General features: G+C 33.1%; 3 protein-coding genes across 5 annotated transcripts; 1 reads left to right on the plus strand and 2 right to left on the minus strand.

The window, feature by feature from the left end:
• The first annotated feature begins 286 nt into the window (after positions 1-286).
• Positions 287-2662, plus strand: LOC107178806 (pentatricopeptide repeat-containing protein At3g51320). The gene has a single exon (XM_015534410.3). It carries the CDS (start codon positions 537-539, stop codon positions 2190-2192), a length of 1656 nt encoding a protein of 551 aa, XP_015389896.1. The 5' UTR covers positions 287-536; the 3' UTR covers positions 2193-2662.
• Positions 2663-5598: 2936 nt separating this feature from the next.
• On the minus strand, positions 5599-6971 carry LOC102609911 (SKP1-like protein 1A). The gene is made up of 2 exons (XM_006466938.4): positions 6574-6971; positions 5599-6003 (listed from the first exon to the last, which is right to left on the minus strand). The coding sequence occupies exons 1-2, from the start codon at positions 6904-6906 to the stop codon at positions 5830-5832; spliced, it is 507 nt and encodes a 168-aa protein (XP_006467001.1). The 5' UTR covers positions 6907-6971; the 3' UTR covers positions 5599-5829.
• A 6055-nt stretch (positions 6972-13026) lies between these two features.
• Positions 13027-18298, minus strand: LOC102609339 (protein MID1-COMPLEMENTING ACTIVITY 1). Of its 3 annotated transcripts, XR_003067165.1 has the most exons (10): positions 18012-18298; positions 17511-17648; positions 16981-17422; positions 16137-16552; positions 15551-15660; positions 15185-15256; positions 14498-14604; positions 14022-14115; positions 13709-13825; positions 13027-13432 (listed from the first exon to the last, which is right to left on the minus strand). XR_003067165.1 is itself a non-coding variant. In XM_006466936.4 (9 exons), exons 3-9 carry the CDS (start codon positions 17386-17388, stop codon positions 13773-13775), a joined length of 1260 nt encoding a protein of 419 aa, XP_006466999.1. In that variant the 5' UTR covers positions 17389-17422; positions 17511-17648; positions 18012-18298; the 3' UTR covers positions 13547-13772. The 3 variants fall into 3 exon arrangements, 2 of the variants coding, with proteins under 2 accessions (XP_006466999.1, XP_006467000.1); XM_006466936.4 differs by lacking the exon at positions 13027-13432 and having other exon boundaries at positions 13547-13825; XM_006466937.4 differs by lacking the exon at positions 13027-13432 and having other exon boundaries at positions 13547-13825; positions 17890-18298.
• Positions 18299-24899: the final 6601 nt, after the last annotated feature.

A 24899-nucleotide genomic window follows, 5' to 3' on the forward strand; every position in this document is an offset into this window, starting at 1 on the left:
ATACATAATTCAGTGTAGAAAGACCCAAAATTTAAACTCTATATGCATTCCTCAGTACCTAAACACCATACGATGAGCATGATGTAATTTTTATTATATTTTTAGTTTTTTTTTAATTGAAAGGTAAGTCTTTAGGTTTAAGCTGTCTGTATTTTAATTTGGTCATAAAAAAAATTACTTGGAAAAAATATTAAAAAATTTAAATTTGATCAAATTACTCGGAGAATCGAACATATTTTTCACTCGATATTTGACTCTGACCGAACCGGTTCTTATCGAACCCAGTTTACGTCGGATTTTGGATCACGGGGCGCCACCCGGCTCATTTTGAACTTTGCCACCGAAAGTCCAAACATCTTTCGCAGGGATCCACCGATGAGTATAAAGCGAAGCCACATCGTCCTCCTCATTCCAAGATCGATTGTTCGATGTCACGTATCGAGTGAAAAGCAAGAGCGAAAACGAGAGTGATGTGTGGTAATGGCGCTGACCAAATTGGAATTAAGATTCAATTCTAAACACAAAGTTGCAAATGAATGGCAAGAAACGCAAAACGAGAACTCTTTAGATTTAGACGCACAATTTTGTCTCACCCGAATCTAGCATCCACCTCAAAACCGAACACGAGCAGCCTCTCTTTCTCTTCAATCTTATCCTCGTCATCTAGTTGCTACAGTGAGGATAGAACTATCTCTTTTTTAAAATCATGTCAGAACATGAAACAGCTACTTCAGATCCAAGCCCATTTGATCACTTCTGGTCTTTTCTTCAACAACTCATTTTGGACCATAAATCTTTTAAAGCATTCTGCGGATTTTGGGAGTCCGGATTACACTGTTTTGGTTTTTAAATGCATTAATAATCCAGGGACGTTTTGTGTCAATGCTGTTATTAAAGCTTATTCAAATAGTTGCGTCCCGGATCAAGGTGTGGTCTTTTATCTTCAGATGATTAAAAATGGATTTATGCCGAACAGTTATACTTTTGTGTCGCTTTTTGGATCTTGTGCGAAGACGGGTTGTGTTGAGAGAGGCGGGATGTGTCATGGATTGGCTTTGAAAAACGGGGTCGATTTTGAATTGCCAGTGATGAACTCTTTGATTAACATGTATGGTTGTTTCGGGGCAATGGACTGTGCTAGGAATATGTTTGTTCAAATGTCGCCCAGGGATTTGATTTCTTGGAATTCTATTGTCAGTGGGCATGTGAGGTCTGGTGACATGTCGGCTGCTCATGAGCTGTTTGATATAATGCCTGAGAGGAATGTGGTTTCTTGGAATATCATGATTAGTGGTTATTCAAAGAGTGGGAATCCCGGTTGTTCGTTGAAATTGTTTAGGGAAATGATGAAGAGTGGATTTAGAGGGAATGATAAAACAATGGCAAGTGTGCTCACTGCATGTGGCAGGTCCGCGAGATTTAATGAGGGAAGATCAGTTCATGGGTATACTGTAAGGACTTCATTGAAACCAAACATCATCCTTGACACGGCCTTGATAGATTTGTATAGTAAGTGCCAGAAAGTAGAGGTAGCGCAAAGAGTTTTTGATAGCATGGCTGATAGGAATTTAGTTTGCTGGAATGCAATGATTTTGGGGCACTGCATTCATGGAAAACCAGAGGAAGGAATTAAATTGTTTACAGCTTTAGTGAACGGGACTGTAGCAGGAGGCAGCATTTCTCCTGATGAAATAACTTTCATTGGCGTTATTTGTGCTTGTGTTCGAGCAGAATTGTTGACAGAGGGAAGAATCTATTTCAGAAAGATGATTGATTTTTATAAAATAAAGCCAAATTTCGCTCATTATTGGTGCATGGCCAACCTTTATGCTGGAGCAGAGCTTACAGAAGAGGCAGAGGAAATTTTAAGGAAGATGCCTGAAGACAATGACAATATGTCATTCGAATCCATAATGTGGGTTAGCTTACTCAGTCTATGTCGTTTTCAAGGAGCTGTAGCTATGGTAGAGAGACTTGCAAAGTCTTTTGTCGACATGGATCCTCAGGATTTTTCAAGATATCAGTTTCTATTGAATGTATATGCCGTGGCAGGCCAATGGGAGGATGTAGCTAGGGTAAGAGAGCTGATGAAGAAGCGACGGATGGGGAGAATGCCTGGATGTCGTCTTGTAGACTTGAAAGAAGTAGTTGAAAAGTTAAAAGTGTTGGACATTTTTGGAGAGGTGGAATGAAAGAGGAGGTGAACAAAATGATGGAGTGCAGACAGTCAAGATCGTTAGCTACTGTCTCGAAGCAGCTACCCAGGCACAAGAACAAGTCCGGAAGTTAACATCACAACTAAATGTTGTTGTGATGATGCAATGTAATCTTTCTAAACTGTGGCACTGCTGCATCGTCTCCCAACCATTACAGAGTGAACTTAAAAGAGAGTAACTCTGTAGGAACTAGGAAGGATACCAGCACGATGCTTGAAGTTGAGATCAAGTTTTATATGATTTTGTTGTGATAGTAAGTTTAATATATGTGCAGGTGAGCATATACACCTCCATCAATACACTCTTTCGTCTGCGTACACAAGACGTGAGCATGATGATGGTCAACGGACTTTGAGATTTTTCTTTAGGTTGTCGAAATCTTTCCAGTTTGTTTCTGCGGCACAATGGAACGAGATTCCAAATAATATTCGAATTTTTATACTGAATTTGCCCTTGTTGCATATTAGATTTATTTTTTATTTTCCAATTTAATTCACTTAAATTCATACTTGTTCACTTTCCAAAACTTAGTCGACCTTCAAATTGTATAACTGTTATTAAAGGTAGCAATTTGAATTACGACATGGATACGACATAATTTTTTTGGATTTATATTGATAAAAATTGACACGAGTAATAATCATTCTGCATTCGTATTGGACCTTTTTAGTAATTAAGTCATTAATGCATTTATGACATGAATATTAATTAAAGTGATAATACAACTTGAAAATAACAAATATATATTTAATACCAAGTTAATTATTTTATGTAATAACTTTATAATTTCATAAACTTATTCATATGTTATTAAATATCATGTTAATTTATTTATACTCCATTTTCAAATAATAATATTGACATACTTATTACAATTAAATTTATTTTTAATTTTCTAGAATTAAATGTACTAAATGAGTTAACATGATTAATAAATTGATCATATTAGTATTTGTTCAAATTTGACATGAATAGACTAACAATAGCGCGAATTACCATCCCCGGCTATTACTTACTTGCGTCATGTAAATCGACAATGTTGTTAGTGCATTAGATTGCACATTTAGTAACAAGGGGAGAGACCAGTGGAATAGATCGGTCACTTCCTAACCCTCTAAATTAACAAACAACACAAGAAGCCAGAGCCAGGCAAGTGACTTGATCTTCGAAGAAAGTCATCTGAAAAATTAACTCCGAATACATTTAAACTATTTCTCAATCATATGTGACAATAACTAATCACAATGAGCATCATGCCACCATCTATAACTTACCACTCCAGCTTGGTAAAAACTCTTGATAACAACTGTAATAATGAATTCACAACAAAGTCAACACATAGTAAAAAAATCCATGACATGGCATTTGAAACTATAAAACTACTAAGCCACAGCGAGAAAATCATCCAATCAATGGATAGGTTTTAAAAGTTGCATTATTCCTCACAGGCAGGTCCATTCGTGCGTAGACCATATAAAGATACAAAATAACATGCATGGTACCAAAATGAATTAGTCAGAATTTAATGGTCTAAGGATCTTGATAACAACTTTGCAAGCAGGAAAAGATGGCCAGCAACTCCTACCAGTTCCATCAAAATCAGACCACTATTTATTTACATTTCAGTTAGCTTATAAGTTTGCAAGTAGGGACAGGCAAAAGATAGGGCGGTCAATAACATCTACATACAACATGTTAAAGGACAGATGAGAGTGATGCAATTATTTCATCTATGTTAAACAAGTTTCATTCAAATGCCCACTGGTTCTCCCTACAGCATTCTTCATTCTCTGGGGTGAAGTCATTCCTGATGTTAAAGGACTTCCAAATCTCTTCAACTTGTTGATCATGTCTGCAGCAGTCTGGCAGCCTAAAAATGGGAGCTAAAATCCAGCAGCCCCTTGATTTTCAAATTGATTGCCTCCTGCAACATTAGACCAACAATAGTTGCTCCAATGATTGCTTCAAGCATAACTGAAATAATATATTGTTATTGTATTACCAATGGTGAGCAATCTCAGATACATGACAATCACACAAAACCCTAAACACAACAACTAGTGTAAATACATGCAAAAGAACATGTAAGCATGCAACAAAAGGCAATTCAAAACCAATAGAGCAACTAGTGGAAATTTACTGCATTAAAAGAGTCCAAGAATCACTGTCATAAACATGAGAAATTCTATAAGACATCAGAGGTATCACGACAGCCATACAATAAACAAATGATGCCTTGACATGTATACATTTATTTTAAAAAACCACCATACAAGTAGCGATTATATTAAATTCAATTACACATGCCATACACGCATTGATTGATTGTATTACCTCTAATGTATTCTAGAATTCCTTCCACACACTGGCTGCAACAACATCAAATAACTATCTAGTCTTTCTACATTTGTAAGCTATTAACTCATTACGTCAAATAAAATAATTGTACAAGAGCAAGCAGTCTACCATGCAATCGCCAAGTTCATAACATAAGCATACCTTACAAACCCGAACGTCAAAGATATTAGTAGATAATACACAAATGAATCGCTATTAGTGGAATAACAAGAAATAAGCCCAAATATTCCATATTAAGTAAGAAACATTATTTTCAAACCATAACTTAAAGGAAAAATTAAATAAAGAGATCTTATTATTGAAAATAATAAGATCGAAGAGTGGCCTGGTCAACCTTGGCGACGATAGCATCCTAGCTCTTGAGATCCTTCCTAACCAACACCTCCTCGATCGTAGAAGCCTCTAGGTGTTTCTTTCAATAATCAACCACCTTCACCAGGATCTTGCTAGTAACAAAAACCGTTATCAGTGCAGCAACAAGTTTTTTGGTGCATTAGACTGCATATATTAGTAAAAACAACAGAATTCCTGTGAAGCAGATAGTTCCTATCCCTCAAAGTTAATAAATACATTAATAAATACTACAGGGATAGTTCCTATCCTTCAAAGTTAGTAAATACTACAGGGACATATACAAGAAGGTGGGCATGTAGATCTGATACAGTTAAACTATCTATAGACCATTTATGATGACATATAATCAAAGAGATCCCAACAATCTGTTACCTAAAATAGTTACTTCTCCAACTTGGAGAAAGCTCTGGATTACCAAACAAGATTAAAGACCAAGTCATAAAGTTTGTAGAAGAGAGCGAAGGTCAACACATGTCTACGTATCCCATCACCTGGCATTTAAAACTATTGAGCCACGACAAACTGATTATCTTATATAGGTTTCAACGTCACATTACTCCCACATGCAGGTCCATTCAAATACAGACAAACCGGGATCCAAAACCATTTACACCTGTTGCATTCATATATATATAAAGAAAGAAAATAACACGCATCGAACCAAAAGGAATTAGTCAAATTCAATGATCCAACGGTCTTGATAGCAAGCAGGAAAGGATGGACCAGACCAACTGCTACCAGTTCCACCAGAACAGACTATTATTTACATTTCAAACAGCTAATAAGTTCGAAAGTACAATGAGAAAGGAAAAGATAAGCCCTAGAAAACTACATCTACATGTTAAAGACAGCAAGATTGCAAGACAATGATAATGAAAAATTGTCTTTGTTGAAACAACTTTCACTCAAAAGCCCACTGGTTCTCCCTACGGACCTCTTCTTCCTCCTCTGGAGTGAAGTCATTCTTGATGTTAAAGGTCTTTCGAATCTCCTCCGGAGTCTTTCCCTTGATCATGTCAGCAACAGTCTGGCAGGTAAGGTCCAGCAGCCCCTTGATGTTCAGGTAGTTTGCTGCCTGTAAAAAAAAGAAAAAAAAAATCCAAGCATTACTTTTCAAACGTAACTGAAATAAAAAATTGTTTTTCTATTACCACCGGCAAGCATTTTCAAAACGAGACAATCGCACAAAACAGGAAACCTTAAACACAAAGTGGAGTGTGAATACATGAAATACAACATGCATGCAAGCACAAAACGAACGGTCAATTTCCTTCATAAAAATGATCCTAGAATCACACCCATAAAGACAGTGCCCACAACAACATCACTTAACTACAAAGTCCTTCTACAATTGTTACCAGCAATCAGATTTGAAAAACATCATAAATTCGTAAGCTTTTGAGCAAGTAAAATACTAATTAACTCACTAAATCACAAAATATAATTGCAGAATTACGGACGGAGCAAACAATTAGGAGATGCAAGATCACAACAAAAACATACCTTACAAACCCTAACATAAAAAATATTGGCAATATTACCCAAAGCAATCAGTATTAGAGAATGAAAAGAGATAAAGCCAAAATTTTCATATTAGGATTTCAAACCCTAACTTTGATCAAGCAAAGAGATAAACAATACCGACCAGGATGAGATCGAAGAGAGTGGCCTGGTCAACTTTGACGAAGTCAGTGTCCCAGCTTTTGAGATCCTCCTCACCACCGTTAGTGGCAGTACCGTTGCTGTTGGCGCCGCTGTTGTTGCTATCCTGGGTCGCAGGAACCTCCACGTGTTTCTTGCAATACTCAACCACCTTCGCCAGGATCTTGCCCGTCACGTTCGGTAACGGGATGCCGTTATCGGCGCAGTCGTCCTCGATCATGTGCTTGATGGTCGTCGACTCAAGCGCGACAGCCTCCTCGACCTCGAACGACTCGCCGTCACAGCTCTTGAGTACGATCATCTTAGGAGACGACATCGTTTCGAGAAGAAAGAAAACAAATCTGACTTTGTCTCCTCCGCTTAGTTTATTCGTCCAATGAAAAGCGGGTTTATATATAGTAGGGGTAGGGCGAAATTGTGAAATCGTAATCAGATTTTGTGGGGTAATGCTGCCGACTGCATACGTGTCGTAATGTTTTTTTAAATGATAATCAGACTATAACTACTGTACGAGATTATTACTATATTTACATTCAGATTAAATTGTTATTCAGCTAAAGGCCGAGTGACTTGTTACTAATTGAAGTTTTTTTAATGTTTTTTAATGCCCGTCTAAATTAGATAAAGCTTGTGGCACTATACTTTTTTTTAATAGATTATGGTACAATACTTACCACAACTAGTTATGGGAAAATTCTGACGTACCCTCTCTTTAAATCATTCTCATATTATTGAAAACATCAAATTATCTCCACAACTCATTATTTCTATGTTATTTTTAATAGCCAAAAAGATTAAATAGTTTTTACACATTTTCTTAACAGTCAATTAATAAAAAAAGGTCATACCTAGGTAAATTAATTTTCATGGATCCAAATCTTGTTAGCGTAAAGGGCTACACATTATGTAATTTTAATGATAACAAACATGTGTCTTAAGTGATTTTATAAATATTGTATTTTACATTTCACTAGTTCTTGAAGGATAATATTTATGATGAGGTGAATCACCTTAAATCAAGTTCAAGACACTTATGCTGCGTTTACTTTTTGGATTGGAGTGTGAATCCTGAGGAGTGGGAATCCTTGGATTATGAGTGTGGAGTGGGAGTGGGAGTAGAGTGTTTACTTAGACTAAATGAAAGTATGGATTGTCAATCAGAATCCCAATTATTTGTTTACTTTGTTTTAGATTGGGAGTAAATTGTTTTAAATTACAATTTTATCCTTATGTAGAGAATTATAATTTGTAATTAAAAAATTAATAACAAATATATTTGGAAAATAAAATAAATATTTTATTATATTTATAAATTAATAATAATTACTAATATTCTTAATTATGTAAATCATAATTTTTTATTAATTTTAATTTAAATTATGTGAATAAAAATTATTAATAATAGCAACACAAATGAAATATTATTATTGATAATATAGTACAAAATTAATATTTTTTAGAATAAAATATTTATTATTATTAATTAAATAAATAATTAATATTTATTAAAATTAATGTTTAATATTATTAATTTAAATATAATATTTATTTATTTTTATTTTATTAAATTTAATAAAATAAATATGATATCATTATTATTTTTAATAAATATGATATTATTTATTTTATTAAATATTATTTATTTATGTTAATTTTAATTATAAGGATAAAATGAGAAGAGGGGGGAGTGGATTCCCACTCCCACCTCCCCCCATGGGAGTGGGAATCCCACTCCCCACTCCAAAATTGAGTGGGACCCACGGATTTCCACTCTCACTCCCCCCTTTTTTAAGGTAAGTAAACACTGGAGTCGGAGGAATCCACACTCCACACTCCAACTCCAGCAAGTAAACACTACCTTAATGAATAACGACGCGATCAAGAATAAAGTTTAGAGCTCAATGTACTAATTATTACGACAAATTCTTGTAAAGCCGGTATGATTTAATTGATGCATGATTTAGTATTTGAGAAGCTCAAGAATCTATTTAAATAATTACTTTTCGTAAATTAAAAGGTTTTATATTTATAAGATAAGGTGCTTTATGAATTTGAGTAATTTGGATTAAAATAAAAAAGTTTTGCAATCCTTGATTTTAATAAATATTTTTAAATTTCAAAATTGGACTTATTTGCAAACTATTGAAACCTCCTAGGTCATATTATAATTTATGGAAGTTTGAGGAACCCAATGAAATCCAAACACTTGAAAACCAAAATTGGACAAAGAGTAAGCGGCTAACCGCCTGAGGCTAGCGGCTGGCCGCCTGAGGCGAGCGGCTGGCCGCCTGAGGCTATATTTTCAAATTTTAAATTAAAGTGAAAAGTTTTAAGAACTTTGAAATTTATGGATATTATGTTAAATTTTGAAAAAGACCTCTTTGAAAAGTACTAATATATTTGTGGCCATATAATAATTTCATAAAGTTTTGGTACGACAAGTATTATTTAGAAATTCTGAAATTGGACCTGTTTACAAACATTTATGACGTTTTGGGCTATATTATAATTATAGAAAGTTTTGGTCTAAAGTGTAATTTTGGTGAACAGTATTACTATAGGAAAATTCAAAAATAACGGTAATATCACTGTTACAAGCAGCTAGCTGGATAAATCAAGTGGCTAACCACTTGGTTGCGTGAATTTGCCTATAACGGCTAGTTTTTAGGCTTTTACTATAAAAACTCAACTCCAACTTCATTTTAAGAACTAATGCAAGCATAAATAAGATCATATAACATATATTGAGCTTTCATTTCGCAAATCATCATTTATTGAATCATCATTGAGCTATAATTTATTTATCCACTCTTAAAGAGAGTTTCATTGTTGTAATTTTCATTTCTCATAAAATTGTGAGTGTACAAATATGAGAAACACTTGGGGTGAAGAGATTGAGGAAATAATCTCTTGATTGTAAAAGTCCGTTAACACCTTAGAAGTCAATTGTAAACATTTGAAGCCTTGAGAGGTTTGGATATTGAAATCCTCAAGCGAGGTGAGCTTGGAGGCGTAAACGTAGGCACAGATTGTCAAACCACATAAAAATATTTGTGTTTGTTTTCTCTTTTCTTACTCTTTTACTATTGTACTATATTTAATTTATTATTTTTGTATTTAATTAAGGCAATAGATTAAATTGTTGTGCAAATTGTTTAGCATAAAATTTAAAATCTCAATTAACCCCCTCTCTTGGGTTGCATAACTCGCATAACTCGCATGTCAAATCTTTCTAAATTTTTCAAAACACATATAAATATTTCAAATATTTATAGTATGCTTCCCAATACTTTAAAATATTTTTATTTGGTGCCTATATAACTAATTTTTTTAAAAGGATTAATTTTACCTTTTCGTATTTAAAAATTTTATTTTTAAAAATAAATATAGAAATTAGTTAAAAGTTACAAATGGAAAAAGAAGAATATTTTACCTTTTTATATTTTTTAGTATTATCATTATTAATCTTTTTTTTATTTTGTAAAGGTATTTAAAGAAAATATAGATATAAAAAAAGGGGAAAATCAAAGAATAAAAGATGATTGGTTGTTCTAAGTTTTGGATTTTATAGATTCTAATTTTCTGGGTTTGGATTTTAATCTTTAGAAATTAAGTTTTAATTTTAATTTAATGTAAGATTAGATTTGAATAACGGTTGTATAGTTATCATGTACGTGAAAGGAAAAAAAATTGAGAAAAAAATGAAAAAAGAGTAAGGATAAGAAAAAAAAAGAAAATGAAAAATGAAAGAAAAAGACGAAGATAGCATGACTTGTAATTTTGAAATTTAATCTTGATGGCGTTATCGCGATTTACATATAATAACATGTCTTGTAATTTGCTTACCTAACATGTATAATTTAGGAATTTTGTCAATTTATTTAGGTTCATTAAATTATTTCAACAGTTTATTTTTAATTTCTTTTTCACTGTTTACACATTAATATTTTAATTGTTTAACTTTTTTATTTTTCAATGACTAGTCATATATCAACTTTTTTTTTTATCCTCACAATGTACTTACAAGAGTATTCTATTAGGGTCGGTCAATGGCGGTCAATGATTAACGATAACGAGTTTTGGGAGTAAGGGAGGCGATTGAAGATTGTCACAAATAGTAGGGGGCAGGTTGAAATTTTCTCACTAATTATTATATGTGTATCATATGTAATTAAATTTAATATAACTATTACTTAAATATTAATTTTTAAAAACACATAATATAACATAATTTATTTGTTATATGGTTAACTTTATACTTCTAATATATTATACAATTTCTAAAGCTTACAAACAAATTGGTGATTTAACAACTATCTTTAAAATAAAAAAATAAAAGCATTTGAATTTTGAAATCCTAATGTGTATGAGAAAATAATTAATTATTCGTATTCTTTTGTTGTCCATGGTTTAAAAGTATAATTAAGAAAAAAGAGAAGTGATATGGTTAGCATCTGATCAAAGTTTATAAGCAAATTGGAAATAATTAGTTATAAAAGGAATTAGTTAAGTATTTAGTAAAATTTATTTTAAAAAGTGGTATAAATTATTAAACTAATTGTAAATATTTGGTAAATCCTACTGATAAACTATTATAAGAATGCAAATTACTGAAAATACACATAATGTTTAATAAATTTATTTACAGTTTTGCACAATTATAAACATGTATATATAAATTTTTTTGTTGTATATAATGATTGGTAACTAAAAAATATTTATATTTTATTGATTTTATTTCTTTTATTTTGTTATATCAATATAAAAGGTAATAATAATAATAATCTTTTTAAATTTAGTAATTTTATTAGGATAATTTTAGTTTTTTTTTTAAATTTATATGTGATGATATATATGAAATTGTATTAATGAGTTATTATTGATTTCCGAGTGTTGAGGCAACTTACATTTTAAATGGCACACTTTATTGCATTTGAATGTTTTGCGTTACTTAATGGAAGGTGAATTACACCACGTTGTACTGCATTAATATTGTATTATATTAATGCTTTATGATGCTAGGTAGTACATTGAATTGCATTAATTTTTATTTATCCTAAGGTTTGGTATTTCATTGCACTATCTTAATTTTATGGTAGTTAATTAGTAAATTCAATGATTATCTAATTTTAGACATTAATATTCTTTTTCCAAGACGCCAGCACACCCCCCCTCCCGATTTGTTAAGTTCGAAACAAGCTTAAGAGCATCACCAAAAGACTCTTCAAATAAGATTTTATTAATTATTTGAAGAGCCACCTCAATATTTAAGGCTCCAAAAGACATTCCAATTAAGATTCTTCAAATAAGAAATGATTCTCTCTCTTCAAATTTGGAGAGTTGATTTCTCCCTCTTCAATTTATATTTTATTACTTTTCATTGAAGAAAGAGAGAGAAGTGCTTTAATTACTATTGACTTTTCCTTTAAAAAAATAATTATTTGATTAAAATAATATTAACTTATTTCTATTTGAAGAGTCTTTTGGAGAATATCATATTTTTTCACCATTCTATTTGCCACATAGGTAAGCAAATAAGTATTTGAAGAGTAAAATTTATAGAGGCTTTTGGAGATGCTCTAATAAAATCAAACATCAATTTTAATGAACAATTAATTAAAAAAAACCAAAAAAAAAAAGAAAGAAAAGAACCCGGTCACTACAGAGTTTCAATTTAATAATGACATTGCAGCAATTTTAACACTAGTTCTGAAAAAAAATATTATAAAACAGTGACTCTCACCCAACAACCAATTCAATGACTGTAGACACTAATTCTAAAAAAAAAAAAAAAAAATTCTATAATGAAATCCGAACATTCGAAAATAAACCCTAAATCATAAATCTAACTCATATTAAGAAATCAAATTTGCATCTTGATCATTCATGTGGTGAAGGATAGGAGCGAGGGTGGAGGAGCAATACTGTCTCGTGACTAGGTGGTGATGGAGCTATGGTGTTGGACAGCGCAGTGGTAGCAGGGTTGTGTTATCGCGCAACACGATAGTGGTGGAGCTGCAATGTCACGTAGCAAATCAAGATGGCGTGGTGGTGGAGCAAGGCTACCGTACATTCGGAGGAGAGAAGAGAAAACGAAAATTGGCTGATGGGTGTTTGGAAGATAAATGTGAGAAACGTCTTTTGATTCTTTTGTTTTTGAGATGTAATGCAATTCGATATAAATCCAATTCAACTCCACCGCAGTAAATTTATTTATTAATGCAATGCCGTGAAACAGCCAAACGTGAATATTGTAATATTTTAATTCAATGTGAGACTAATACAATATAATGAAGGGTGCCGAGCATGTCCTTAATTCAGTTCATAGTAATCTAAATCTCTCCACCTGAAATATTAGTTGAGCTTGTCGTCGCAAGGATAGAGACAATTGACGAAAGAGAACCAACCACATCGGACAAAATAAGGGTAGAGACAATTGACGAAAGAGAACTAACTACATTGGACAAAATAATGGACCTTTTTCTATCCATGAGAACAAATTTCCGAGCCGTATCACATGGATAAGGGCCCAGCAAGCTGGCTTTATACCTGTCACTAATTTCTATTTGTGATTTAATTTTTGTTTCTTCATTAACTAGAATATGATTCACCGGATGAGAAGTTACATCAGACCTTTCAGTGATTTTTGATATTCCATTTCGAACTAGCTGCACAATACAATAGTTTCTAGACAGCACCCACGTCTACGTCTTGCGTTATGCATTATTTTTCCACTTCAGGTTCATGGAGTGAATCCGCGTCTTTAAGCAATGTGCAGCAACAAGCAAACCCTCCGGTGTAACTTGGACTAACTACCAAACAACTGGCAGCGAAATCTTGTTCTGATATTGATCATGAGGATGCGTTATATAATTTTACTCAAGGCAAAGGCAACATAGGCGAAAGGAATCAAGGATCCCATGCATGTGTAGTCAACGATTAACAAACACCGAGCATACAAAACCATATAACTAATTCAAACAACACTATACCTTCACAGAAAAGGTCTATAATACATCATGTTCAGATCTAAAAGAGATTAATTTACATATGGTTAAATTCATGGCATGGAAGCATCTGCAATACAAGTTTCATAATAAGCGGTAATGGGTATCTACCTCTTCTTCGGTTTCAAGGTCAATGAATCTCCAGCAGGAGCTGAATAAGTCTTAGATTTCTTCATTATGATTCCATGATTTGTGATGGTGGGGGGCTTGTTTTTGTCTTCTCAGGACCTGCAAACCGGTTTAGCAAAAGTATAAGAAAAATTTGAGAAACACAAAGTAAGAAAGGAAGGAATCTGCGATGACGAACAGGATTGGGTATCCTCAAACTTAATGACAAAGTTATCTAAACTTTTCAGTCTTCGACATCTACAAGAGAATCATGGCATTCTAACAACAGTATGTTAAGCTATAGTATGGTGCATACCATATATGCCGCGGATCTCTACTTCTCGCCATTCTTGGACGAGGGCACAGCAGCAACACATAAAATGTGACAAGAAATCATCAACAAAGCCCCCCTGCCAAAGGAAGTGATTTAAGCAGTAGAATATGTGGAAACAAATTAAATGAAGATCAATTATATAATTTGGTAATCATTATGAATCTTATTCTGCTGTCCGCACATGTTCTTGCGCAATCAAATTTTTTTTGAGACAAACGATTTTGAATCATTTAATTCTCAGCATATTTCTTTAATTATTTTCTTTTCTACATTAATACAACTTCGCACATAACCCATCAATTGAGCCAGCACAAGTAAATGATTATGAAAATGATCATATTTTAGAAATACACAACAATTAAACCATATATTTTAGATGAGGGAAAAACAACATTCAGCAGGTTTATAGGGTATTGATGACATAAGGAGATGATCTTGCAGTGGCAAGGAGAAAATACCGCGATGTTCAATGTCTTACGAAGCTTCCTTCTGATGCAGCAAGTATAGCAACAGCATGACAATATCAACGAATATGCCATCAGTTCATTACATGCTTCTGCAGAAGCTGAAGACCATGGAAACAAAACTTTGCCGTGTTAGCTTTGAAGTGATAGCAAAACCATGTTGAGAATTCCAAAAATGCTTGGATGTTAAGTTGACAATTATAGAAGATTTTTTAAAAAAAAACAAAAATTAAGGGTGATTCATGACTAGATCATTCTTGGACAATCATGATGTTCCAGTTAAATCCCAATACTGCATTTTACAACCAAATAAATTGTGTAAATCAAGATCAGAAAATAATACTAAAAACCTTTGAGCATTAGAATCACTAGTTCCAAAGCATGAGTCTCAGAAACACATAAACCATCACTTTAGAACAAAACTAGATCACCAGCGTATATATATATATTGAGAAAAATGAAAAAAAAATGAATAAATTCTCCTAATAGCCTCAATTTCGGCATATTTTTGTAAAAGAGCTAAAAATCGAAAATTATATTTTGCAAATAAGTAATTCCTGGATTCACGAGCCCACGTAAAATGCACATTATATGCAGCCACATTCCAACTCTATAATAAGTAATCACGGGACATGTAATTTGAGAGTTCAAAACTGATCACAGCATCAGAATACAACTTACACATGTGCCTGCTAGTTGCCACAGTAGCAATCTTTGAAAATGTGCCACAAGGATAGAAAAATGTCTTCATACCTGTGATGTAGACAAGCTACTAAGAACACAAAGCATGGCTTATAACAGAAAAACAAATAATTGAAAAATACAAACCCAATCTGGCAGCAAAAGCAGTGACAACTTATGATAGAGGTTAGCTACTGACAGTATATGATTAAGAGCTCAACTTTACTAGCATAAATCACGCCAGATCTTACTATTAGAGCAGATGTTAGAACAATGGTGTTAAAAATACTATCAACATAATTAGACCAACAAAATACAACTTTCCAACAGAGAGCTAATAGTGATAAACAGCCTGAAAGGACATACACAGAAGAGGTTCTGAACAACAGCCAAGCAAATCAGTGTGCCATTCTTCATGCTGATAAGAACCTTCCCTTGACAGCAGATCACGTCCTGAAGAAACTGAAGATGTGTTTCTGGAAGAAAAGGTTGCATCAAATTGTAAGTCTTATGAAGTGAACAAAAATCATAATGAAGTGCACAATCAATGTTTCTTGATCTTGTAAAACATGTCTTTGAAAAAAAATAAAATAAAATAAACTGATAAAATTAAGATTTAACAGTCAGTAATACTAAACTGATGATAGCATCAAATCTCATAACCATGCAACCAAATAGATGGCTGAGCAGAAAAGCTGCCAAAAATTAAGAGAGTGCACTTAGTAAAATCCTAAAAGTGCAGTCATTACCAAATCTAAGTCCAGTTACATACTGCTTTTATTATGTCAACAAGACCTTATTTGTCAGTATCGGTACCGCCAAATATAGAGCAAATAGGAGGCGTATATATTATATATATGTATATAGTGTGATTTACATGTTATCATAAACACATTTTTTATCTTTTATTGCTTTCAATCTCGTATGCAAAAAAAGTCAAAATAAAACAAACCTTGAATTTGTGCGAGCATCACATTTGTTAGATTTTTCATTAAATGAATGATTTTTCCCGTTATCGGTGTCTGAATAGTTACACTCCACTTTCTTAGAACTTTTCTTCGGTGAAACCTCCTCTGGAAGATGATTTGCTGAAAAAGCTTCCGTGACATCAATCAAACGTTGAATCACTTCACACTGGCTCACATCCATTTGAGTTTGTGATCGTTGTAGCTCCAGCTGAAGCTTTTCATTTTCCTTTTGCAGCACTTCGTTAAACCCCATTTTTGGATAGGAAGTAGATAGAGTTTTCTTCAAAACCATAGTTTCATGTTTTGAAGGTTCCCGTCTCAAGATAGCATCTTGCATCTTTTGATCCTCCTCATCCAATGTATACTCACGTTGATCCTTCTCAATATCTTCCAATCTCTCCTGTCAATATCAAATGACCAAAAATACTTAACTTCAATTGGGCTGCATAAACACAAAATCATACAAACAAATAAACCAAAAGTCAAGCAGAATACAGAACTCTCATAAAAACATAACAAGCATCAGATTTTACTCCAGCTGTGAGGCAAAATTAAAGGAAATAGCATTGCATGTATTCATCAACAAAAGCAATAGAATTCATGACTGTATCTTCAGACATTATAATAGTGATTATGTCGATCTCCCCAAGTTCCAATCTAATCCAATAATAGCAATGAACTTCTTTTCTGTAATTCAGTCGTCATAACTGGATCTTCAGACATTATTCACAAACAAAATCGGATGCACAGTAGATCTTATTGCAATTGAGTGATTATTGAAACATATTACAACAAGATTATAAAATAATAATAGAGCAATGAATATACCCTGACACGAGCATTATCCACGAGGGTAATGAGGGGAACGATTTTCAAATACCGATCAATCTCAGTCTGCGCTTTTCTAAACTGATACACGATGTTCCATCCCATGGCAAGCAAATAAAGATAACTTCGATCCTGGCAACTATTCACCAAAAGGTACGACCTTCTCAGCGCATCCTCCAGCTGTTCAAGAGGTTCCCGTGTCTCTGGATACTTCTTAAGCTCAGAGATCTTGAGCTGCTCCAGCAAATTCCCTATCAACTTCAGGTGCTGCGCAAATTGCCTGCAGTTCTTCTTGTGCATTCTCGCCGTGCTCGCTGCTTTTACTATCAGTCCTATCAAACGAACGGCGTCAAAGCCCGCCAGCTGGGCCACGTTCGCTATCTCTCCAAAATGCTCCCAATTTGCCATGTTTATTATTCAATTTAACTGAACTCCGTAAACACTGACCCAAAAAAATTTACAAGACTAATCAGGAAATGCTGAATTTGAATATCCAGTGAATTTGAGAGAATTTTTACTTTGGTCGTTACCTCGTCAAATGAAAGGTATTAAAAGAAAAGGAACGGCGTCGTTTGCAAAAGTTGCTCCGGTTGCATTGTTGAACAGGCGCTCCTCGTCGGCAAGATCTCTTCGGTCATTTCATTTAGACTCGAATATCGTCAATGATTCTAAAAAAGCCAATAAGGATTCGCTCAAACAAATATGAAACAACTATCAGATTCCAAAAATCTCAAGAATTAGCCATGACGCTTCTTGATTGTCACATTTTCAAGCCAAAAAAAAAAAGAAATAAATTAAATGAATAAAGCAAGTAATAAAACAAAAGATATCCTTTGCTTGAACTCACTTCAACTTGAAGAAAGCGAGAAGCAAAAAAAAAATAAATGCGAATGCTCATGAAACACTCACCTAGTTGGCTACTTGAAATTCATTATTTATTAGTTTAAATTGGTAGCTTTGAAAGAAGAAAACAAGAAAGAAATGTCAAAATGGAAGAGAAAAAAGAACATTGAATTTAGGGAATGACAGACATTGCTTTGCGCGGAAGGCAGTTTCTTCTTCTTCTTCTTCTCAGTGAATGGATTTGGACTTTCTGAGTTGAGAGAGAGAGAGGTCTCAAATCTCTCTCTATCTATTATCGGTCACAGTATCGGTGTGCTTTTGGATTTTTGTCTCTGTGCTGCTATGTGGCCTGGAAGTGGCATTCATTTAACAAGACTAATGAGGAATTAGTGGTGGTGGTGGTGACTGGAAGTACGGGAATGCCCCTGGGTGGTATTTGTATTTACGAAAATTATTGGTGCCTGGCGCCGTTGGGGCGAACTTCACGGGACTGAATGCCAGAGTGTGGATTTCGTTGACTATGATGAAGATTTAGGGTCGGATGCTGTAATAAAAAAGCGCCAGCTGGCATCACCCTTTGAAGATACACCGTAATTTGCTTTCTTGCTGCAGAGTGCTGGCCGAAACACAAGATGTCACACAAAAGGATAACGACCATGTGTCATTATGGCTAAAGCAATACTACTTTTCTAGGTGGCCCTTTAAGGCATAATAATGGCGATGGGTAAAATTGGTTGAGAGCCCATATTCAACTGAATCGGCTTATATATGGTTTCTAATTTCTGGTCCTGTGAAATTCATGAAAACATACGAATTCCTTACATCTGATATTAGATTATTTAAGGGTGCGGTTTCTCTAACTTAAAATTATAATTTTAAATTTTTGATTTAATTGTTTATTTATTAGATTCCGTCATTACATTGAGTGAATCCAATAAATAAAAAATTAAATGATTTTTTAAATTAAGAGAACTCTCTCATTATTTAAATTCAAGGGTAGTAAAACGGAAGTGAGATGATAGAAAAGAAACTCAAATTTTTTTATTTCCAAATGTAAATATAACCTTAACAAAAAGTTCAATAAAGAAATCTTATTCCAACTATGGTTGGTCAATAAAGCCAGTTTTTCTGTCCCAGGTGTCTCTTCCCTTTCATCCGTTACCATTAGTGCAAGAAGCTGCTCGCTTTGCTGTCGCAGGTCTTCTTGCCTCTTATCCAATGCCTGGGGTAAATTCTTTGAACTCCGGTCAATAGACTATCTTTACTTGATGATTGGCTATATATAATCCAATTAGTTCAATCTAATTTTAAGAGTGAATCAGTCTAATATTGTCTTATAAGTTCTAAATGTAGGGTGTGTTTGAGATTGAAGTATTGTACCTTATAGTTATTATGGAAAAAAAAAATTGTAACTATAAAATAAAAATTAATAATATATAATAAATAATAATTTTTAAAAAAAAATTATTAAAAATATAATAAAATTTTCATCATATAAATAAAAAATCATATTAATATAGCTTTTAAGTTACAGTAGTTAGTGTTTACCAAACGCTTTAGTACTGTAACTTTTAAGTTACAACTGCTCAATCTCAATTTTAAACAAACGCACCCGTAGTCCTAAAGCAATGAACGGTGAGAATATAAAATATTTAAAAACTACACTACTTGTTTAGCAGTTTTTTTAAAATAAATATATACATAATAATTAAAAAAATCACTGGATGAGTGTATATAATTTCTCCATTCACGGGTGCAAGTGATGTGGCAAAAGAGTTCAAAGGTCAAGATCTCGGAACGGGGAAAGGCTAATACTGTAATTCGACGCTGCCGCGAAACAGAAAACAGGAAAACGCATATTCTATAGTTATATCTCAACGCCCGTTCTCTGGCAAATGCCACGTGGACCCATTACGGGACGACAATGACGGGGCGCACATGCCGTCCAATCACACGTTTCCACGACTTTTCATTTTAATTTCTGGGTAGCGTCTTGTTTGATCGCTCGCCTTGTCCACGACCCACAAACAAAAAAGGGCCCCATGTCATATGTGTTATTTGATATTTTTGGTAAGCACTTGACTTACATGATGACTAAAAGTGAGTGATTAATTTATCAATATTTTTACTTTGCCGTTGTTGCTTCAATTCACGCTTTTCTTTCTATAATTGGCTACTGCCTCCGTGATGTGTGATTCACTGATGTTTTACCTCCTCGCCAGCTTTTTGCCCCTAGTCCGGTAGAGTAGTGGTATTTACCTAGGAATCTGAATTGGAACCCTCAAACAGCAGTGAGTAGAAATTTAAAATATTAATTACATTTTAAAAACAATCCTCATTACCAGCTTTTGAAAGGGTTCAAAACTAGCTCTCGGTCTTCTAGCCCGTGAACCGTTGCAGTCAACTATGATTATGAGGCAATGGTTTGAGTTTCTATAAACTCAATTTTTGGTAATTAAAATATAATTGTGTAAAAAATATTTGTAATGTATTTCTCCTTTATAAAATATCAGTGGAGTAGGGATATTCTTTCTCCGTGACGAATATTTAGTTAGGACATATACTTTATAAAATAAAAATATAATAATATAAATCTCAAATATATATGTAATGTAAGTCTCATATATATATATATTTGATTGTAAATATCAATGCAATGGTCTACTGTCATAATAGTTATAAAAATCTGTTTAATACAGTAACTTGATATCTGTGTAATACAATAACTTGATGCTTAATTAGTTAAAAAAAAGGTTCAAAACTAGTAAAGGTTAAGGAAATAAACAAATGCAAAGAAGCTTGGCTAATTACGTGCCTTTATAAAAGTAAAAGAACAAATTTTGCGATTGTTATATTTGTTATAAGGGTAATCAATATGATACTAATTTGATATGTTATTTTTTGCAGTACAATTTCGAAAGTTTATATAAAAATAGGTAATAACTAACAATTATAAATATCGAACCAAATTTTAATGGATTAATGTGAAACTTAGAAAGGAATTGTCTGCTAGCTCGATTTTCATTATTAACTAACCGCATTTTCAATTTCGTTACGCAAATCCCCTACTATGCACGCACATTTGTGGGTAGGGAATTGTTTTCGATTATTCTCAGGTATAGATTCATTTTGTTATAGAGCTAAATATTTTCTTTTTTTGGCACAAGGGGCTCTTCACAAAAGTTAAGGACGGACAAAGTGGGAATAGACTGCAGTTACAAGGCCTCTTAATATTTTCTTAATTTTCTAATCGATTGTAATTAGAACAGTAACCCATATATGGTAAAACTTAAAAGTCGATGAACAAAGTGACTAATGATTTAGATAATAGACTTATTTATATTCATTATTCGAGGAGCATTTTGAGTTGAAAAAAAAAAATTATGTTGGATAGAAAAATATCCAAATACATTATTATTAATGCGAGTCCTAACAAATGACTCCACGTGAAACGAGCGTATTAAAGACGGAGTCTGCACATGAAATGAATCGAACACACAAGACTCTGGCGGCGATAAATATCGTGTTGAAGAAATGAATTTAAGTGAAAAATGGGACAACAACATTTAAAACAATTCTTCCCCATAACTATGTCCCCCCACTAACTTGAAGTAGGAATTGTCAAAAAAGTACTGAAAGCAAAGCGATGGGGCAGCGGTACCGAACATTAGAAAGAAAGAAAGAATAAGGGCAGGTAAAACCGTGCATCTGAACACTGATGGAATAACGAGAAGTGCTAGCATGCCTTTGTATAAAATAAAGCAGGTAAGCTGGCAAATTGTCGTCTATAGAGTCCGAGTGCCCTTTTGGCATAGGAGTTAGTGGAAGATAAGACCTCAAATTTTCTTTCGTGAATTGTACATTAAATACACCTGCGTTTTTAACCTTTTCTTGAATGGTAGAAATTTGAATTATGCATTGAAATGATCGTTGAACCCACATTGAAAAGCACAGAAATGTTGGTGCACTGTTGAAAATAGGCACCACCATACCAACTTCGTAGTGAATGTTGGCTTTATATCCCTATCGAAATTGATGGCGAAGAGACCGCCAGGTGGATGTGGATTTAAGCACTTTATTGCCTCTCGAACCCCAAAAAAAAAAAAGTGAAATAATAAATAAAACAAATATAGAAAGCGCCTTAGCTTATGATTAAAAAGAAAGCAAAATTTTGTTGGCTAAATGGTCCAGTTTGGGCACAAAATGGGTGAGACTACCAATTGTTAAAGGGTTGTTCATGAATGACGAGATCCCATTGAAGTTAGATGGAAGAAATGGAGGATAAAGTTGAGTTGTCTGTTTGAGAAGTGAGAGGCGAAGTGTCGTTTCTGTTAATTATTATTATTATTTTTTCTTCATTGTTTTAATTTTACGAATAACTTTTTGCGTTTTTCTCTGATGTTGGTGCCGTCTTTTGCACGTACTTAAAGATGTTAATTTCACGCAATAATATGTTTGTCGATTGAGTCTCTTTCAATTCTAGCTACGCTTGTTATGTGCACCAAATACATATCTTTCAAAATCAACTTGTGTGGCACATATTTCATATAGAGAGGGCAGCCAAATGGTTTTGCACGCATCAGGGTTTTTTTTACCTTTTTTTGAATATTTGTCCTTGCTATTAAAAGAAATTTATTAAATAAATAAAATGAAAGAACAACTTAAAAAGATTAAGCATGATTAAATTATTTTGGGTTTTTTTTTTGTTTTGCTTTTAATAGTATGATTATTTAATATCTCCAAGAATATTATTGTAAGGGTATTATTATAGAAAGAATTAAAGATAGGAACATAATATATTTAATAGTAGGAAAAATCTTAAAATAAATTTTAAAATATAAAGAATAAACAAATTCGTAAGTCAAAAAATAAAAACTATACGAGCATTTATTTCATAACAAGGAGCAAAAGCATTCAAAATGTTAATTTGCTTTCTTATCATATGTGTGAAAATTAAAGTGTTGATATATATATATATATATATATATTTTAATGTTCATAATAAAAATATTCTTTTACATTTCGTGCAATCACGGATGAATTGATACTCCAATTGATATCACGAGTACATTTCTGCATATTATATTAGAACAATGTTATCGACAATCTTGATGATTATATTATTCGATCAATATTCCAAGACAACAACCCTATCTTACAATTAATGGAATTAGTGTTTATATATTAAAATAACTTATTGTCAATTGTCACGAAAATGATATTCATGTGCTTTAGTGGAATAGTATGTTGTATTTATGTGAGGCCAAAAGGGCTAGTGGTAAGTAGCTAGTAGTAACGTCACGTGGAATCATTATAACTTTTGGTAATAAGCAAAACCCATTAATAAAGTAAGCAAGGTTTATCGAAAAGATAATAATTTAATCAAGAATGAAGTGGATCATGACAGAGTATCCACTTAAAGCACAGCTGGTATACATTGAAATATGTACAAGGTTGGAAAGCAAAAACGATTTTACTGTTGCATGCATTACAACGTATACATTAAACGCAGAATCAATTGTTAATTATGATATTTAGTTATCAACCCCAAAGTCATATCATATATGCGTGCATTTTAATTCTATAAATAAAAAATGCGGTTTGTGCAAACTGAGTTACGTATAAACGTGTACCTGGTGCCAATTATAACCTAGTGATATTGTTACTTAATTACGAGGAGATTCATGTTACCATATATCGTGGGTGAATGATTCTGATCAGATTGCATCTTACAGAATGTGAAACGGAATAGTATGCAAATGTTATATTGCAAAACAACGTTGAAAGTATGGATGACAAATTTTTTCGATGGGATGAGATCCTGCGGGATCACATTTCATTTGGGATGGGATTGAGACATATTTTTGTTCTATAAAAAAATCTAGAGGTGGGAGTGAGACATTTTTTAATCTCAATTACATATGCGGGACGGGAGTGAGATTGACAAATTCCTTCCCATCTCGTCTCATTGCCGATTAAGAATGAGAATTTTTCCAATTGAATAGATCTCATCTCTTTTAAGACGGGATTGAGACATATTTTTATCCCAAAAAAAATATAAGAACGAGACTGTGACTTTTTTTCATCCCATTTACATATACGGGATGAATCCCAGTCCCATCTCATCTCATTCCCAACCCTAGTTGAAAGAGAGAAAAGCTCCGATAATGTTATACGTAACTTCACCTCAACACAATTCTGTAATTTCTATCAAACGCCAGAATAAAACTGGGGATCCGATCAAGATACAGACGAGGCCAATTCAAGTACATTGGTGCTTGAAGAAGAGATAAAGTTCAACTTAATGGCTTATGCTTATATTGTATTTGTAAACCACGTCGATTTTTGTGGTCCTTTTCAGCTCGTGCCTGTCATTATCTTTGTCGTCTCCCATGCTGTAGCTGCTTCACTATCTTTCAGTTTCTATCACTACGTCTTCATCATCTCATTCAAGGTAGTAATCCTTTTAAGCTTTCTTTATTTAATTCTTACCTTAATTTTTTTCATATTCAAAGAACCAGGAACTTTGTTTTGATTCATAACTAAAACACATTATCCCGAAACTATATAAAATTATACATCAACTTTCACAACTCTTGCATGTGAATTAATTTAATATGAATCATACTAAATTTTAGAGATGGCCAACAAGTTGGGCGGCATGGATGTGTAAGGGGCACATTTTGGTAAGGCATGCGGCATGACACGACACACATGCGAGTTAGGTTGGGCTAAGAATTTTAGGCACGAAAACCTTAAAAACACGACACGGTTAGAAATGGCTAAATCAAAACACGTAAAAAGGCTTGCAATAAGCATGTTTTCATCAACATCACGTGGGCCAAAGTATATTAAAGTAAATTTTTTAAAAAAGGTAAACTGAAAATTTTATTATTTTATAAATAACTTGAAATTGAATTTTCAAAAAATGATTCTTATTTTTCAATGTATTTTATAGGCATAAGTTTTTAAATACATTTAATTCTTATGTTTTCAAAAAGATACTCTAATTGTCTTATATTTATAATTTATTAAATGAATAGATGATATCATGATTTTATAAATGTATGCATTAA

This window comes from Citrus sinensis, chromosome 7, assembly GCF_022201045.2.
Source record: "Citrus sinensis cultivar Valencia sweet orange chromosome 7, DVS_A1.0, whole genome shotgun sequence".
NCBI classification, from domain to species: domain Eukaryota; kingdom Viridiplantae; phylum Streptophyta; class Magnoliopsida; order Sapindales; family Rutaceae; genus Citrus; species Citrus sinensis.